Consider the following 19,386-nt stretch of genomic DNA (forward strand, 5'->3'; position numbering starts at 1 on the left):
AGAAAATAGACTTTCTTTTTTTAATAGCGGCAAGAACAATAAAAACTTATTTTGACCTCAGTCACATTATTAATCACACACCAGATCAGGTCAAAAGTCAATTCTCATCCAACTGTCTCTTTTTGCAACGACCAGCCAAATACAATGGGACGTCGAGACAAAAATGTCTTTGCAGCATCATCCTTATGTTCTCCCTAGGACCGGATATTCAGAGGCATATCGTTTCCGGACGTCGTGTCTAAGATCTTTGGTTTTTAAAGTAGTCCACAAAATAAATAGGACTCCAAACACAGCGTGGGTCGCCCACAGCCACGGCGTCCCTTAAAAAGAGAACAAAGAGTCATTAACAATAGATGAAAGAACTCCCTTTCTTTTCGCAGCTGCATCCCATTATCAAATTGGGCACATCATTTGTTCACGCTAAGCGTCCGCTCTGGAACCCACCCAAGCCGAAAAAGCGGTCGGAAGCCCCTCTGTCCGCAGAAGAGAGCATCTGCTCCTCCTCCTCCCCTTTCCCCAGCAAGCAGCGGCATCTCGATGATCACAGGAGGTTAAAGGTAAAGGCCGCGGCGTTCGCGCACCTCGAGCGCCCTCTAGCCACGGACGGAGGCGCTGCGAGTCGCGTTCAGCTTTAAGGCAGCCGGCTCCGGAGTCTACGAGCTTGAAACGCCCCCCCCCCACTCGCTTCCCTCCCTCCCCTACAAATCCTGGCTTTTCCAAGCTGGCTTGAGGGAAACGCCGGGTTTCTCCAGAGGTGCTCGCCTCCGTCTAGACCAAAGCTTGGAGGAGGAGCTGGGGGGGCTTGGAAGAGAGAAGGATAGAGAAGCAAGCCAGTTTTGCTTTGGGTTTGTCTTGCTGGCTTATCGTGGCTTTTGGTGGGGCTCCTCGGAGGAGGTCCTCCCACGCCGCCCCCCCTTTTCAGAGACGGGAGTAGGGAGAGGAGAAGAAGGGGGTCCCCAAAAGAGCAAAGCAAGTCTTTTGGCAACTGCAGCTCGAGCCGTCCCCGCCTTTCTCCAGCGCCGTGCACAGAGAGAGAGCGAGAGCAAGAGCGAGCGAGTGGAGACAAAAGCCGGCGAGGAGAGATACTCCAGACACGTTTTTTACACACCGGCGCGCGAACCACGCTTAACCCGCGAGATCCATCTTTGAAGGGGTTCCCGTCTCCCGCAGTCGTCGAGTCCCGGCTCGCCCCGCTCGCCCGTGGACTTCTGTGTAGGGGATGCCAATTCGCCTCCCCCGCCAATGTTTCACTGGAGCAAGTGGAAGAAGAGGATGGGAGCCAGCACCTCGTCCTCGTCTTCCAAAAGACCCGTGTACGACGAGAAGGAAGATGGTGAGTCTGCCGTCCCGGCCGCGAACCTTGGACTGGCAAACGGGCTGCCGTGCCCCGGGGGGTGGGGGGGGGGGAGGAGACGGCGTTTGGTTTCCTACTACACAGGTTTCCTACTACTTTCCTACCGCTACCCGGTCCTTTATATATGTCAAGTTGGTGGGGTAGCAAAGGGGGAGAAGAGCAGGTCGAATGGGCCCTTGACAAGCGCGACCCTCGGGGCAAAACTGTAGTAGCTGCTCGGGGCGCGGGACTGTTGGAAGTGAGAAAAATCGGTTGGGGCTGTGGAAAGGTGCGAGAAGCCCCATGGGAGGGCAGGGTTTTTTTCTTCTTCTTCTGAGGGACAGCAAACTCTGCTTAGGTGTACAATGATTTTCCGAGCAACTTTTTTGGCGGGGAGGGGCGCTCGCTCGTTCCTCGTCGGGGGCAGATGTGGAACGGGGACACCCCCCCTTTTTTCTCCAGAGATCCCCATTTCGCAAACCCTCGAGAAAGTTAACCCACGCTTCGATCTTTCCTCGAACTTAACTTGCCGGCGTATGATTCGGCTTTGACCCGAATGGGATTTTTGGAATTTAGCAGGGGCTTAACAGAGCTGGGAAGATTTTATAATGAGGATTTGTTATAATGTGTAAGTTTACTAATGCGCTACAGAGACCGTTTTACCAGTGGGGATTAGCGCCTCTCCGCCCCCCCTGGAAGAAATGAGAAGCCTATTTTATGCTACAGACACAGCTGAAGAAAATGATCCTTTATCATGGGCTGTTTCTTAAGGTACTAATAGTAGCTAATTTATGCATGACTGTTCAATCCGAGTTGAATAGTGAGAAAAAGGCAGCCATCCTAAGTACTTGGCCTTAAATTCCTAAATAAAGGTGTGGAAATTATCAGGGCTTATGGGTGCCTTCGTGCGAAATGTAGCATTAAGTTGTATAATTCTGCTCTGGTTTTCTATGGGTATAAATTTGTCTTGAATCTTTATTACCCATTTTCTTTTCCTTACCACTTCAGTAGTGCAAATGCATTTCTGTGTTAAGTGGCACTGAGAAAAGGAGTCATAAATCACTGATGTTCTCAGAAGACAGCTTGCCCAGGGCTTTGATAGAAATAGTTATTTAGAACATTTTTAAAAAGCTTATGTGCAAGCAGCAGCATTTGCTAAAGTCTGGTAAAAATATTTTTAAAAATAGCATTTTGAATTAGATGGATTTTTGTGTTTGATCCAGGCAGAATTAGAATAAACAATTTTGTCCCCACCCAATTTGTTGATAATGTCATTCTTTTTAAATAAAACTATGGAGATGTTTCTCTGGGTTGTTAAGGGCTGTATTTCATTGCTAATATATGGCGTAAAGCTTAGAAGTTGAAGAAAGAATATTGACTACATCAGTAAAGTTTTGATGAATTAAGTTTGAAATTCTCCTCAGATGATTTTAGCAGACACACAGGTCTAAAAAACAACAAACTGTTTTTATTTCTCAAGAAGCAGTTTAGTATTGAACTGCTTCTCTCACCTGTCTGATTTCAAAATCTGTCTTTTGTAATCACAGCCTTTTAATTTAACTGTATGAGAGAATAGTTTTTAGAGTAATGTTTAGTTATTTCATTTCTGGAACTAAGGTCCAACAGTTGTTCAAACACTTTAGATACACAAAGTGTCAGTTTTTGTCAGGCTCAAGGAAGCAGAACACCTCCAGGAATCAGTCACACAGTTTTGTTTATTGTTGATTATCAATTTACAAGAAACTTGTCAGCCTGTCTGCCTCTTCCCTTAGGAAATAACAGATATTAGACCTAAGGATTTGACCTAAAATGTTTTCTTTCTCCTATGGACTGTAACTTGAAATGACTTTTAATCCTGCCCTTCAGTTGTGGCCACCTCCTTCAGCAGGTGGTTCCAACTACACCTTTTAAAATTTAATTTGTATTCCATTATTCTAGAATCAGTAACTCTTTCCACACTTAGCCTTTCTTAATGTGAATTCATGCTTAGTTTCATGCTTAGTTTAGCTCAATCTGTCACTGGCTAGCACTGGTTGCCAGACAAGAAGCTTGTCCAGCCTTATCTGTCATGGATTGGACCTGCAAACGTTTGCATTCAAAGCAGGCTTTCTGCCACTGTTGTAGCCTTCTCCCTGACATGCAGACTTTGTAAAATGCATCAAAGGCAGGGGGACAGAAATATTTCAGTTGTTTTCCCAGCACGATCACATATGATTAATGTCTTACGGTTACTGTTTTGCATTTAATGATTTTGAGAACGTGTGCTAAAGGCAACTTGTCTCTTGAAGAAAGAAAAAAAAGTGTAATATCTTGAGATCCAGGTGTTATTTTGCTCTCGGACTGCTCCCCAAAATGAAAGCTTGCAGGCCTATTTCCTGGTCTTCTGACTATAGGATGAAAGTAATTAATGAAGTGAAAGACATCCACATATTCTTTTTCTTTTGAACATTAAATATACCCCCTCCTTACTCTGGATGGAAGTTTTGCTAGAGCTGGGATCTGAAAAAGAGACTTGCAATGCAACTATCACGAGTCATCTCTCAATGTCATATAGTATTGCTTCAAGAATCTAATTTTTTTTCCCTTTGTAAACTTTTCTGCCCTCCAGTTTAGTTAGATACCGTACTTTAGGACACAAAGAAAGCCAGAACAAAATAAACAAGTTTTTATACACACACACCTCTTATATATTGTCTACTTGGATTTGTGTGAGTAGTGTGGCATCTTAATCGTGGGCTTATGTGAGACAATAGTTCAAAAATATTCAGGTTTGCTTGTTTGTTTTTGCAAACCAGGAACATATGTTTTACACTGGTGCTGGTATTGTATGATTCACACAAATGGGCTAAACTTCAGTGAACTTGCCATTGCAAAGGTCAAGGAAATGTTAATAAAATCTGGAAGGAAGATATGGCCATAAATCTCATTTGTAACAGAACCTCCCAATTTTGTTTTGAGAGAGATGTCAATTTGAGCAAGGAACTGCAAAAGGATTCAGAATAAACACGCATAATCCTACAGATGGTCTAAATCAGGAATTTTCAACTCCTGGTCTCTTGACCAGTACTGGTCTGTGGCTCGTTGTGACCTGGACTACATAAACAGCGATGAGTAGCAAAGCTCCATTTGCACAAGTGGTGAGCGCACACTTGAGATCATCATCTCTCTCCCGCTGCTATTGCTGCCAGTCTGCAGAGCAGGAAAGATTGGAGGTGCCGCTGATCTTCATATTTTAGGTTTGTTCGTATAGTTGAAAAATGCCTAGTTACAGAGCAGAAATGAGACTTTGGGTTCTATATTTTAAAAATAGAACACGAAAAGATAATGGCTAGAAGAAAAGGGGGAAGAAAAGACAAAGAAAATACAGTGTTCCCTCAATTTCCACGGGGGATGCGTTCCGAGACCGCCCGCGAAAGTCGAATTTCCGCGAAGTAGAGATGCGGAAGTAAATACACCATTTTTGGCTATGGACAGTATCACAAGCCATCACTTAACACTTTAAACCCCTAAATTACTATTTACTCACCATTTAACAATCATTTACTCACCAATATTACTGGTACTCACCATTGAATAAGACACTTAGTGATCCTGATATTTATAAACATAATTATTTATTAACAATTATAATTATTTTGTCATTTATTTGCAAAGATTATTAGTTTGGCGATGACATATGATGTCATTGGGTGGGAAAAACCGTGGTATAGGAAAAAAACTGCAAAGTATTTTTTAATTAATATTTTTTGAAAAACCGTGGTATAGGCTATTCGCGAAGTTCGAACCGGCGAAAATCGAGGGAACACTGTATAAGAAAAAAAGCAAGGTATAAAAAGAAAATGCCCTGAAAAGAAACCAATTTCCTATCTTTATCATGGCATGGAATAACTTTTAGGGTTCTCATCACAATAACATGACTGAGATACCCCAATTAAACAAATATATATATATATATATATATATATATATATATATATATATATGTGTGTGTGTGTGTGTGTGTGTGTGTGTGTGTGTGTGTGTGTGTATCTCAACATGCCTTTGTATTGATTCACCTCCTGCACCTATACGTATCCACAATTAAGCTTGAAGAGTCTGTAAAACTCTACAGTTGATGTATTTTTACTGCTGCCACCTCAAGTTTTACTATGCCATAATTATGGTGTATAAGTACACTATAGACGCAGAGACAATGTCTATTTTTGTTTCTTCAAGCATCTCAGTTCATTATACATAGGAAAGTGTTTTCTTTTACCAAACATCATGTGTTAGGAAGGAGCTATGTATACGAGAGAGAGAAAGAAAGATATATTTATTTTTCAACTTCATATAGCCTAATTAGCAATCTAATGCCAATCACACCCTGATTTTAAAGGAAGGGGATCCAGTGGAGAATAGGAAAAATCAGAAACTTTCAATTTCAGAATATATTCAGCCAAAGAAACTCTCAGTGTATAACTATACTATATGCTTTCCCCCTTTTATTTAGTCTGGATGGTATCCAAATGATGTCTCCTAACAAACTGTTACATTTCAGTATTTTCTAAGTTGGACATCTGTCATCTTAACAACCTGGCTGGGTCGTTACTCGGTATATAAATGGAATTAATTGCACTTAGTCTGCCCTCTGTGGACTGTCAACATATTTTTGAACCCCAATCTGTTTCTTTTGAGTGAGCCAAAGCAAGGGGAGGAGAAAATATAGTTCATTGGAGGGTTTGACTTTGCGGCAGACTATGAAAAATGCTATTTCTCTCAGTGGCAACGTATCCACTTTTCTACAGTCAAGTTACCATTACAGTTGAGCTAAATGTTTATGCTGCTAAGTAAAATAATTGTTCAGTGAGTCTTGCCCCACTTTATGACCTTTCTTGTAACAGTAGCTAAGTGAATCATTGCAGTTATTAAGCTTGAAATACGGTAGTGAAGCTGGCTTTCCTGTTGACTTTGCTTGTCAGAAGGTCGAAAAAGCAAATTACAAGACCCTGGGACACTGCAAGCATCATAAATATGAACCAATTGCTGAACATCTGAATTTTGATCATGTGACCATGGGGATATTGCAATGGTTGTAAAGATGAAAAATGATGATAAGTCACTTAGAAAAGTTCTATTGTAACTTTGAATTAAATGAACTGTTGTAAGTTGAGGGCCACCTGTACTAGAAGCCAGTTAAGGAGGAGGGACTTCTGAGATGAATGGGTAACTGAGAAGCTGGTCCCTGGCTACTATTTGGGCAGATTTTATATTATTGTTAAAAATTCTACCTCTCTCATCTCCATTCGTTTCCAGCCATTCTGAATCAGTGGAAAATATTAGTAATATCTGTTGAGACTACAGCGTTCGTTTGAAACAGACGTACCTTTTTAAGAGGCAACTTTGGGATATGTATTTAGCATGATGACTGTTGAAGAGTAGATGCAGATGGGAAGGAAGGCAGTTCAGAAAGCAGAGTATGATTTAAAAAAAAAAATTAATTAATTTTTTAATTATAGATGCACACCACCTAAACCACAGTGCACAGTGATGCGTGCTCCTACCACCCGACATCATTCATTCAGACCCCTCCACCAAAATGAGGGTATACCTTTTTTTTACATCGTTTTAAACCAAGAACATTACAATATTTACAAATTATAGAGATTCTAGTTTATTCTTTATACCGTGGTCTCGAATTCTACTAACCGTATAACCTCTAAACCTGTCCCATCTCCCCATCAATTATTTCACTTTATTTTCATTAATCAGATTCATCTTCATATCCATAATTTCAAACTGAATGCATTTCACCATGTACCAATACAAAAGCAAAGTATGATTTAAGTAAAAAAAACCTACAGTGCATTATAGTTCAGCAGGTGTAATTATATGTGTACTTGGGGCCAAATCTCACTGAATTAAGAAATTATTTTTACAGTAATACTACAGGGGAGGATGCAACGGATCTATATATTCTGTGGAATTGCAATTAGAGCTCTCCTTTCTGCCCAATTCACTAGAACACTAGAGGGCTCATGAAGAAATGATAAGAGCTCTGGTTGAAGTTCCCATCTATAAAATGGGGAAAACAGATGCTCCCAATTAAAAATGAATTAAAGAAAGAAATGTTACCTACACAAAAAGATCATAACAGAGACTCCAAATAAGCCTTTCCAGCCTGGTGTCAATCAGTTCTAGCTACCACGGAATACTACCAGGTATGAGAGCGTTATAGTCCAAAACATCTGGATGACTTAAGATAAGGAAGGCTATTTTAAATTTGCATTAATGCTTCTGCAGTTAGTTCTAGCCAGCCAGAAGCTAAGATGCTTAGCAAAGTTGCAGTTGGAAAGAACTGTAGGGGACTGACTTTTAACAAGCCGTTCAAAATAATTAAGGCTGAAGAACTCACTTGGTGATTTTGTGGTAGTAATTCTCCTCACCCAATTATCTTACAAAGTTGTTTTGTGTGTACACTCATGTGTACGGCCTTAAGTTCTTAAAAACCGTGTATCCTTGAAATTAAAAATCTCTCTATTTTCCTCATCAAGAGACTACATGAAGCTCCACAAAGTCTTTGCATGATCTCCTTGTCAATGCCCAGAGATATTACTAATTCATTAGTATCATGCTATCTAAGCCTTTTTAGAACATTTTTAGTCAGCAGGAAAAAAACTAGGAATTTGTGACAACGACAGTGAGAGCCAGAAGGAGGAGCCACAGATCAGACAAAGGTTAGATAAGAACAGCTGAGTCTCCAGAAGGAATAGGGGTATGGCAAACATCTCAGAAAGGACCCTCCCTAGTAAAGATGGTGGTAGGAGTTGTACTTTCAAGACTTTCAAGATTCTGTTAATGTAACCTTACAATAAACGTAGTGGTAGTGCTCCAGGTTGGTGGGTCTTGTCTAACTACTTTGAAGGGCTGACAAAGAAAATGGGTTAGCATGTCTCTGAACCCAGGTGATGTGAAAATTTTAATTAAAAAAGCTAGTCCCTCTTGAGATTTTTTTACGAGGACGCTGCAAGTTTAGAAGAAAAAGCAGCACAGATTTTTGTGTGCTCTTTTATATTTGGAATCCAAGAAGCTGTAGTCTGGGCTGTTAACCAAGGAAGTCTGTCTTGCCTAGAATAGTTCAGCCTTGTTGAAAGGCAGATGTCAAGATGTCCAGCAGATAGCCTGCTATTGATATGATTGGGAGTGCAATAAGTGGCAAATATCTTTAACTTGACTGTAGGATGACAATGAAAGTTTGTTCTCCAAGTTTGTGGGTTGGATTCTGAATGTTTCATTATGAGGTTAGGTAACATCTTCAGTGGAATTTAGGGGATGTCAGTGTTCTTCTGTTTATAAGAGCTTCATGTGGTCAGTAAGTCTTGTGATGGTGAAGTCATGTCAGGTGAGGGTCCCATCAGGTCACGGACTCTCACTTGACACACCCACACCTGACCCATCACAAGTCCCTGACCTGATGGGAACCTCACCTGATATGATCTCACAATTACAAGATCTACTGAGCATACAAAGTCCTTATAAACTGACATCTCTCTAACAGCTACTAAAGATGTTACCTAGCCTGGGTACGAAATGTTTGGAAACAAACCCACAAGCTCAGAGAACAAACCTTCACCTAATCATTGAGACTCTTTAACAGGGCTAGTTAGGAAGTTATGTTACATCGGTGTTAGATATGAGCATGTACAGTATGTCACAGAAATGAGTACACCTCTCACATTTTCTAAATATTTAAGTACCGCATTTTTCAGAATATAAGACACCTTTTTCCTCCCTAAAAGAGGCTGAAATTTTGGGTGCGTCTTATACTCTGAATGTAGCTTTTTTCGAAGGTTTTTTCAGCTCTAATTAGGTTCTAATGTTTCCAGCTCTTACTGACTTGCAGGCTCTTTCATTGTTATTCTCTCTGAATAAGGTTTTTTGAAGTCCTAACTATTGTGGTTGGCTCTGGCCCAGCTCCTGCCCCAAGGAATCTGGAGGTAGATGCAGGGGAAACATCAACATGTCATAGGCCTGTTTTATTGCCGACAGAGTCAGGTAGGGCAGTTTCCTGGACGAAGAAGAAGGTGGGGGAGACTTGGAAGAGGGGGGCTTGGCACACAGCCCAGGAAGCCAATCCCCATTATCTTTGGTTGATTCGGATGAGGAAGTGTTAGACCCACGCATGCGCAGAATTATGCATCGAAGAGAGCAATTGAAAAAATATTACAGGAGATAAGAGAGGCCACCTGTGTTTGGGTGGGGCTCCAGTAATTAGAGCTGCTGATATAAATAGCAGCGTGCTGTCCTGGCCGTTGTGGAAGATTATCTGATCGTTGTTTCTTTAGGACCGTGCCTTACTGTTTCCAGACTTTGTTGATTTTTCACGACTTTGAAACCAAAGCAGAGCAAAGTGTGGGGGTCTCACTTCATGGAAGAAGGAGGGCTGTGACGGTCCTTCACAGCTGCTAGCTAAGTACATAAGGACTGATTAAGGGGATTGTACAGACTACCAGGTTGTTTTGGGACGAGTGCTCTTTGCAATACAAAAAGGGTGCTTTGTTTCTTTTGAATTTTTGTGATAAAGAACATTGTTTTTGAACTTTCAAGTGTGTGTGTGTGTCTGAAATTTGTACCCTTAAATTTTCGGGAGACTCATACCATAGAGCCCGGCAGAACACTAACCAAGGGATAAAATATAGTGCCCAGACTAAGGACACTAGCCAGATGAATACCTAGTAGGCAGATTTTTTCCTCCTATTTTCTTCTCCAAAAACTAAGGTACATCTTATACTCCGAAAAATATGGTACAGTATATCTTCTCATGTGACAACACTGAAGAAGTGGCACTTGGCTACAATGAAAGGAGTGAGTACAGTGGTACCTCAAGATATGAACCCCTTGTCTTACGAACAACTCGAGATACGAACCCGGGGTTCAGAAAAAAATTGCCTCTTCTTACGAACTTTTTTCATGTTACGAACGCCAAACTCGAACTTCCGGGTTGGCTTCGGGGAGACGGCTGGGAAGCCTCTTGCACCAGCTGCTACAGCTGCCGGCTTCCCCGCCCTTCGCCCATGGCCGGCAGAAGATCGCTCTTGCCCGGCTCCCCGCTCTGCCAGGCGGCCAGAAGGCATTCAGGGCGAAGTGCATGGAGGAATGGGAAGCTGAAGCCACCGGCGTTTGAGCTTCCCATTCCTCCACGCCCTAAATGCCTCCTGGCTCAAGCGGGTGGCAGCAGACCGCCTTTGTGTTTTCGGCTCGGGGAGGAGGGAGTTAGGAAGGTCCTCCTGCTCCCCCAGCCAAAAACCCAAAGGCGGAAGCCTCCCGGTTGTTGTGACAGCCGGGCTGCGGGGCTTCCCAGCAGCCTCCCGAACCCCGAAATTTTGCCAAACTTCCCGGTTCCGGAGGCCGCTGTTTTAAAAGGTGACAGCCGGCCGGCAGCGGGTCTTTTTGCGGGTTTTTTTTTCTTGTTGCACGGATTAATTGACTTTACATTGTTTCCTATGGGAAACAATGTTTCGTCTTACGAACCTTTCGTCTTACGAACCTCCCCCTGGAACCAATTAGGTTCGTATCTTGAGGTACCACTGTATATAACTTGCATAACAGTGTAAATGTGCTGTCCCCTCAAAACAATGCAACACACAGCCATTAAGGACTAAACTGCTAGCAAAAAAAGTGAGTATACCCCTAAGTGATAAGGTCCAAGTGGGGCCCAAGTAGCCGTTTCCCCCCTGGTGTCACATGATTTGTGATACAAGATCTCAAGTGTGGAGGGGAAGAAGGTTTGTTAAATTTGGTGTTATCATTCTCACTCATACTGGTCACAGGAAGTTCAACATGGCACTAAACCTATCCTCAATTTGCATTCTGATATGGACCAATGAAATTCGCTCTGTATTACATGGGATGAAAATGTTAAGTAGCTTTCTAGTCTTGATAAACTGAAAGTAGTTGAGTGTGAATATGATTTTATTTCATATTCCAACTCTTGGAGTAGAGCACAGATGCTGCTGAATTTAACAGATTACAAAGAAGAGATGAGGCATCCTTGACTAATCTACTTCTGAGAGCTCTTCTTGATTATTTAATATTTTCTCTTTGATGCTTTGGCCTTTGAATTGCTCCAAAGAATTCACTATCAAGTAATAAATGAAAGAGTAATTATACACCCTTTATATTTCACAGAAACTAAAAAGCATGTTTACATCTGTAGTGTGATACCTGTTGTCTCTGAAACTAATACATACTTCGTCTTTGCAAGTATTTATTTTTAGCTTGTATTACAGCAGGTACTCCACAAAGATCCTGATTTTTATATACAGGGGGTGGACAAAAAAACGGAAACACTTTGAAAAATCATCAAAATATCTTTTAATATGGTGTTGATCCATCTTTTGCGGTAAATACAGCCTCAATTCTCCAAGGTATTGATTCATACAAATTGTGAATTTCCAAAGGAATTTTAGCCCATTCTACAGTTAAAGCACTCTCCAGTTCTTTCAGAGACGATGGTGATGGAAATCGACTTCTTACTTGAATCTCTAAAATTGACCACAAATGCTCAATAATGTTGAGGTCTGGTGATTGTGGTGGCCAGATGAGATGCTGAACTTCATTAGAATGTTCATCGTGCCATTATTTAACAATTCTTGCTCTATGGATTGGTGCATCTTGAAAGATGGCATCCCCCTCTGGAAACAGTTCTTGAACCATAGGATGAATTTGGTCGGCCAAAATTCCTAAATAGTGATGGCTGTTAATTCTTCCATGAAGGGAAATCATTGGCCTGGCGGATTTCCAAGAAATAGCAACCCAGATCATCACTGAACCCCCACCATGTTTGATGGTTGGGAGAAGGCAGTCTGGATGAAATGATTCTTTTGGCTGTCTCCAAACGTAATCATGGCTGGAGGTCGGAAAAAGGGTAAACGATGATTCGTCATAGAAAATCACATTTTGCCACTGCTCAAGGGACCATCTTGGTGGTTTCTACACCACTCTAAATGCTTTGAAACATTTGTCTTTGAGAGCAGAGGTTTTCTAATTGGAGCTCTTCTGTGGAATCCAGATTTGTGAAGCTCCCTTTGAACAGTTTTTGTGGAAACTGGGTTCTGTACGTGTCTATTGAGCTCTGCAGTGATTTTAGAAGCTGTGGTCTTGCGATCTGCTCTAACAATTTGCTTTAAACTTTTGACCAGACCTGTGCTTGGCTGAGGATGATTTCCCTTCTCTTTCAAAAGCAGTCATTACTTTTGAGACATTACCTCTTGAAATGCCAAATGTTCAGGCACTTTCTGTTACACTAGCGCCTGGCATTCGAGCACCAACAATTTGGCCTCTTTGAAAGTCTGAGAGGTCTGCCATTTCTAGAAGGTTACAACCAATTTCCTTAAATTTCTGTAAAAAAAAGGTAGTTTAAAAAACCATATCAAATAACAGAATTTTAAAAAACCCATTAAAATATGTCAAGTTTTGATTGATTTGAACATAATCAGACATTATGATGCCAAAAAGTCAAATGTTTCCATTTTTGTGTCCACCCCCTCTATGTATATCTGATTATAGTTCTCAAAAACATTTACTAAGCATTTTGAAAAGAAAACTGTCTTATTAGACCAAAAATGCCATCTATGGCTGAAATAAACAAACAAAAAAGGAATGTTTCAAAATTCAGTTCTTAAACTTCCTTGTTTATTTGCTGGACATTAATACTGTGTATTACTGATAGTATTACACAATATTGCATTCATTTTCATAGTGAAAATCTATTTTTGTGGTTGCTAAGAATCTATAATGACTTGATGGCATTTAATCAATCAATCATTCATTCAGTTACAAATATCATTTACAAATAACCTTTCTGTATGAGTAGCCATATACAAGTTGTTTTTACTGCTGCTGTTCCTTCCTCCTCATTCTGACTATTATGTGCTCTCATCTGTAGTGAGGGGAAAAATCAATTACAGTGGTACCTTGGCCTGGGTTGAATGAGCAGAGACTCCAGTGCCTTGAGCTTGGCTGTTTTCATTGCAAGAGGACGCTGGAAACTGGAGATGATCGGCTTTGCATTGCAGAGCTTTGGGTGGAGAAAGAGAAAGGGGGAGGAGAAACACACAGCCACTTTATCAGTTGCAAAGACTTATTTGATATCCTTGATTGTCATTCGAGGGAACTTCCTTCCCAGCTCCCCCTCCCCCTCTTCCCGGAACAGTGCAGAGTGGCAGTGAAGGACTTAGATGGGTGGGTAAGTAAGTAAGTGGATGGCTGATTGAAGCGAGATTACGGAAGCCAACGCCCCCTCCCTCTCCCTTTCGCCTTCTCCTTTTCCCTCGTCAAAATCCCAGGCAATTTATGGTCTGGCATTTTCAAAGCAACAAAAGAAGAACAAAAGCAGCGTATACGTGCACCTGGCCATCGCGAGTGATTAAAACGACTTAAGTACAAAACGGAAAACAGAACCTGACTCATCTCTTTAAGTGCACTTGAATCCGATAACCTTTCTCAAGCCTTGGGTGTGTGTTTCTGTGTGCACGGTAAAATATGGCAGGTAATGGGTGGAGGAGCCTCATTTTCCTTCACACAATGAGCTGCTCCCTCCCGAGCCGGACATGGGGTTTTAAATCCCACGACTGATACACGCTCTTTGCAGAGGCAACTGAAATTAATCTCAATGTGCATTTTATGGACTATACGGTGTTCACTGTTAAAACAAAATAAAAACATCAATTTGCAGAGGTTGTTTTCAGTTGTGGTTGATTATGAGAATTCCTCCCCCTTTTTTCTCTGAAGGGAAAGGAGGTAGGAAAGCTGGAGAGCAATTTGGAGTTGCTTTTGAATTAAAACCACAATTCAGGCGGGCAATTTGACTTGATTTTTTTTTTGGTGCCTTGGCAATGCCAGATTCCTCGTCTACAAGCTTCCAACTGTGACCTGCATCTCCGGAATTCCCCCTTTAAGAAAAAAGAGTGCTAATTTCCTTATTTCAAATCTAAAGCGAGCAGGATTTTTTTTTGACTGTTCCTCTTCTAACCCGAGCCCGCCTTTGCCGCCTCATCTGAAGCGCAAAGGAAAGGTTTACCGGATTGAATTAAGCTCTTTCTCCTGATCATCTCCAATTTCCAGCGTCCTCTTGCAATGAAAACAGCCAAGCTCAAGGCACTGGAGTCTCTGCTCATTCAACCCAGGCCAGCAAGGCTTCGGATTCCCACGGCGGGCTGCCTTGCCTGCCGGTTGCGTATCCTGACACTGTACATTCTTAACGACTTCCTCCTTTCCTTACCCTGGCTCCTAAGTGTTCCACCATCTATCCCTTGGGAACGAATTTATATCCAGTTCGTGTCCCCCTGTCCCGAGTGCCACAGGAACATCACGAATGGCTCACTCAAGCCAGCACCTGGAAAGTTGACTGGAGAAGTGAGGCGGAGAAGCAGATGGTCGGCAGGAGGCAAGCAAAGCACCAGGGAAAGCAGCAGAAGAAGGCGGAGGAGGCAGAAAGGGGCGTGCGTGTACAGATTCCGACAAACCTGGCTTGGCGATCATGGGAGCCTCCGCCTTGCAAGCGGCCACCAGGAGGGCTGGGTGCCGGCCAAGACAAGCTTCCCAGCTGGTGGAGGCTGCTGTGGTGGCGAGGGGGATGCAGCATCAGGACTTTCTCCTTGCGCTTCTCTCCACCCATTGGGAGGGCAAGGACACTGCGGAGAGAAACTCCTGATGCCGCTCCCCCCTTGCCGCCACAGCAGCCTCCGCCGCCTGGCAAGTTTGGCTTTGTACGAAGCTTGGGGCAGCAGGAGGGATGACTCCGGACCCTGAGCCTGACATCCCCCCCAGTGCTTTGTCGCAGAAAACTTTCAAGGAGGGTGGGAGCCCCGCCGGTTGACAAGCCTCAAGGCAGCTTCCCGCGTGTGTCAATCCATCCACGAGGCTCCCTCCGGGCACCCTTCCCCCCCTCCATCTGCCCCGAACAAGGATCGGAATGCCGGCAGTAATGAGGCAAAAGGGCTTGCATGCATTATTCGTTTTTACATTGATTCACATGGGAAACATTGTTTCATCTTACAAACTTTTCAACTTACGAACCTCGTCAGGGAATGAATTAAGTTCGTAAGATGAGGTATCACTGTATTCCAGACATCATTACTGACAGTTTGATAAGGTACTTACTAATTTCTAGTACTGTTCTTCAAAGATCTTTAATATTTCTGAAGTTATGATGTTTCATATCATTCTGTAGGTGCTGGTATTAATTGATATTAAGAACAGGCTTATTTATATTTTTCTTCTACTTAGAATCTTTATCCTCTTATAGTGTCCAGTTTCTAAAACAATCACTTATGATTTACCATAATCAGGATAATCACAATTAGTCTGTTTCCCATGAGGAGCTATTTATCTTTTATAGCTAATTCCAGAATATTACAGTAAATGCTAACATTACAAATTCAGGGAATCTGGACGCTTAATCCAGTTATAACTTTCTTAGATCAACTAGCTTGTTATTCATTTCAAATTCTTTAACTACTACTACTACTACTACTACTACTACTACTACTACTACTACTTCTTCTTCTTCTTCTTCTTCTTCTTCTTCTTCTTCCTCTTCCTCTTCCTCTTCCTCTTCCTCTTCCTCTTCCTCTTCCTCTTCTTCTTCTTCTTCTTCTTCTTCTTCTTCTTCTTCTTTATTAGATTTGTATGCCTCCCTTTTCCGAAAACTTGGGACGGCTTATAATTATTCTTTCATTTGTTCAGAGTTGAAATAAAGGCTTTTCAAGACTTTTCAAACGTTTAATTCCAAAAATCTCTTAATAGCTTTAAGATAGTTGATAGGAATTTTTGGAAAGTGATTAGAAAGTGAGGTTTGTGGATTTAGTATCAACAAGATGGCTGATCCCATTGTCTCCTGGCATTCAAAGAAAATTGTCTTGTGGTGTCCTTGTAAGGAGCAGCTATTCAGATCACAAATTGACAATCTTCTTTCTTTTCCTTATCTGGAGAAAATCCAGATTTACTCTACATTTATTTGACCTTTGTCACATAAATGCAGCTCTACTTTCTGGAGACATCTTCAATTTGTCATACAAGTCTCTAGAATCTTTCAAGATGTACAGGTGGTCCTCTACTTACCATTTATTTAGTGATGGTTTGTAGTTACAATGGCACTTAGAAAAGCGACTTACACGTATTTTTCTCATGACCTTTGTAGCATACCTGTAATTATGTATTCAAAATTCAGATGTCTGGCAACTGACACATATTTATGATGGTTGCAGTGTCCCAGAGTCATGTGATTAATTTTACAACCTTCGGACAAAGTCAATGGGGGAACGAGATTCACTTAGTGACTGTATTATTAACTTAGCAACTGATGTGATTAACAGCTGTGGCAAGAAAGATTGTAAAATGGCGTAAAATTCATCCTACAAATAAATTTTGGGCTCATTTGTAATTGTAAGTCTAGAACTACCTTACTGGTTCTTGAACATCACCTCTAAAGTGAATGACAGTTCTCTTTCCTTTGAATTTTTAATGTATTACAAAGTAGTCAGAAGAAGGAAGGATCTTTGAATTTGACCCCAGAGGGAGAAATAAATACATACCTCTTTTTCTCATTTGGGGTGGAGAATTTGGTAATTTGGGGGATCAAAAGATCAATAACCTCCAGGCCAAATTATTGATCAAGGTTAATCATCTCTGCAGATAATAAGATTAAGATTTATTAGATTTGTATGCCGCCCCTCTCCGAAGACTCGGGGCGGCTCACAACAATAATACAATACACAGAGTACAAATCCAATATTAGATAAAAAACGAAATTTTAAACCCATAAATATTAAAAACAATTGTTATTGCACAATCACACCATTCTCATGTACTACAATCAGGAAAAAAGGTGGTGGTGGGGGAAGAGAATTCCCCCCCATGCCCGGCGACATAGATAGGTCTTCAACATCTTGCAGAAGGCAGGAAGAGATGGGGAAATTCGAATCTCCGGGGGGAGTTGATTCCAGAGGGCTGGGGTCGCCACAGAGAAGGCTCTTCCCCTGGGTCCCGCCAAACAGCCATAAGCCACCCGGGTTTCAGTTCTGGGTGGGGATTGTAGCAAAGGAAAGTGTGTGTGTGGCGGTGGAAAGGAGAACGGTACCTGCAGCAGACAAGGCTTGGGCTTACAACTGAACCAAGCAGTTATCATTGTAGGGACAGAGGCCAGCCTGGGAAAAGAAAAGGCAACAGAAGTGGTGGAGGGGGGTGAATTGAGGGTCATTTAGGGTGAATGTTGTGTGGAGTGGCGAGCAACAGAGAAGCACCACATTCAGGTTTTCAGCTGGAGCCAGGAGAAAGGGATGAGGAGGAGCTGCCTTGGCCCTTCGGAGACGTGGAGCCAGGCCTTTGTGATCTGGCAATGCAGCGAGTCACTCTCGGAGGTGGATCCTGGCAGCAGATGAATTATGCGAGTTGAAGTCTTAAAGCTGTCAAGTTTGAAGACCCTGGGTTAGGGGTTAGGAGTGCAAGGGTCTTCAAACCTGGCAAGTTTAAGGCTTGTGGTCTTCAACTCCCATTTCTGAGCTAGCATGACTGAGGGAGGAATTCTGGGAGTTGAAGTCCAAAAGTCTTGAAGCTGTCAAGTTTGAAGTTTGTAAAAAGTGTACATGGTTTTAAAAAGTATTCTGCTACACTGGTATTTTGTTAAACAATAAAATACAATACCATTTAGTTCAGAATACTTTTTTCCTTGTTTTCCTCCTCTAAAATCTAGGTGCATCTTATACATCCGTGCGTCTTATACACCGAAACATACGGTACCAAATAATCTGCAAAAGCTTGCAATTTGTATTCTTTTTTTGTAATAATTTTTTTTGTTTTTTTCCCGAACAATCAATCTATATACCTTTACATGTTACAGTATTATATTAAAATTATATTAAAATAATTTAGGGGGATTTGGGGCAAGATAGGAAGCTTTTGGAGTGGCGATTTTTGGAGGAATTTGGGGCAATGTAGGAAGGTTTTGAAGGGGCAGTTTTGGGAGAGATTTGGGGGGGCATTAGCCTTTGTTAGGACCTCCATTCCTCGCTTCTCCTCGCTCTCTGTCTCCACTCCGCTAGCCTTCACTTTGTTCGCCTGCCACTTTTTCTTTAAGCTTTAAAGTTTGGATTTTCTTAATGGGTTTGCATGCATTATTTGCTTTTACATTGATTCCTATGGGAAACAATGTTTCGTCTTACGAACTTTTCACCTTACGAACCTCGTCCCGGAACCAATTAAGTTCGTAAGACAAGGTATCACTGTAAATTAAATTAAGTTGAGTTATACTTAATTTAAATTAAGTTGGGATATACTCTGTTCACTATAACCCTTTCATCCCCATACAACTCTCCAAAGCCTGGAGATTAGTTTTGAAAAAGAGGCCGGGGTATTTAATGGACAGATAATATGATAGCATCTGCATCTCCATTTCAGAATAGTAGCCCTGATTAGCAATTTCAAATGTAATCTTTACCACCATTTGCGTGTTTATAATATAACTCTTGACTTGGATATATAAGAAATCCATCTCTGAAGTTCACACAGGTGAAGAATAAGAGGGTGTCTTCCCTAATGTTTAGCAGTCTAGCACATGGGTTTCATTTCAAACACACAATTAAGAATACTCTCAGGCTAAGCAAAATACTTAAAACTCCCACCTTGAAATAAGAATGTTCATTAAAGCATAAACAAAAGACAGAATATCGAGGATTTGCGCATGTGTCCAACTAGCTAGATGCATCTACAGAAAGCTCCCGCATGTGAATTAGGAAAAGGGAAAGTTAACCCCTGACAACCCTCTCTAGCTTGGTGAAAAGTGGATTGGGAGGAAGTTGATTGAACGGTGCTGCTGAAAACTCTACAAAAAAGAGTCAAAAGAAGGATTAAGTCACAGTTTTAAACGTGAGTAGGGGGAAAAAGTGAGAACAAAGAAAAGATGGCATCTACTACGGAGCTGGAGGGAAAAATGGATTCATTGTTAACGGCATTTGCCAATATGGGACAGTTGCTCCAAGATATGAAAAAGGAGATAACGGCTGTTGGGGCTGGTGTTG

General features: G+C 41.7%; 1 protein-coding gene across 1 annotated transcript in view; it reads left to right on the forward strand.

The window, feature by feature from the left end:
- The first annotated feature begins 621 nt into the window (after positions 1 to 621).
- STK32C (serine/threonine kinase 32C) overlaps positions 622 to 19,386 on the forward strand; it is a 246,082-nt gene continuing 227,317 nt past the window's right edge. Inside the window, exon 1 of the mRNA XM_070752455.1 lies at positions 622 to 1,333. Within this exon, the coding sequence (XP_070608556.1) occupies positions 1,243 to 1,333 (91 nt within the window). The 5' untranslated portion in view covers positions 622 to 1,242. The remainder of the gene's footprint in view (positions 1,334 to 19,386) is intronic.

The sequence above is a fragment of the Erythrolamprus reginae genome, chromosome 5, assembly GCF_031021105.1.
Source record: "Erythrolamprus reginae isolate rEryReg1 chromosome 5, rEryReg1.hap1, whole genome shotgun sequence".
NCBI classification, from domain to species: domain Eukaryota; kingdom Metazoa; phylum Chordata; class Lepidosauria; order Squamata; family Dipsadidae; genus Erythrolamprus; species Erythrolamprus reginae.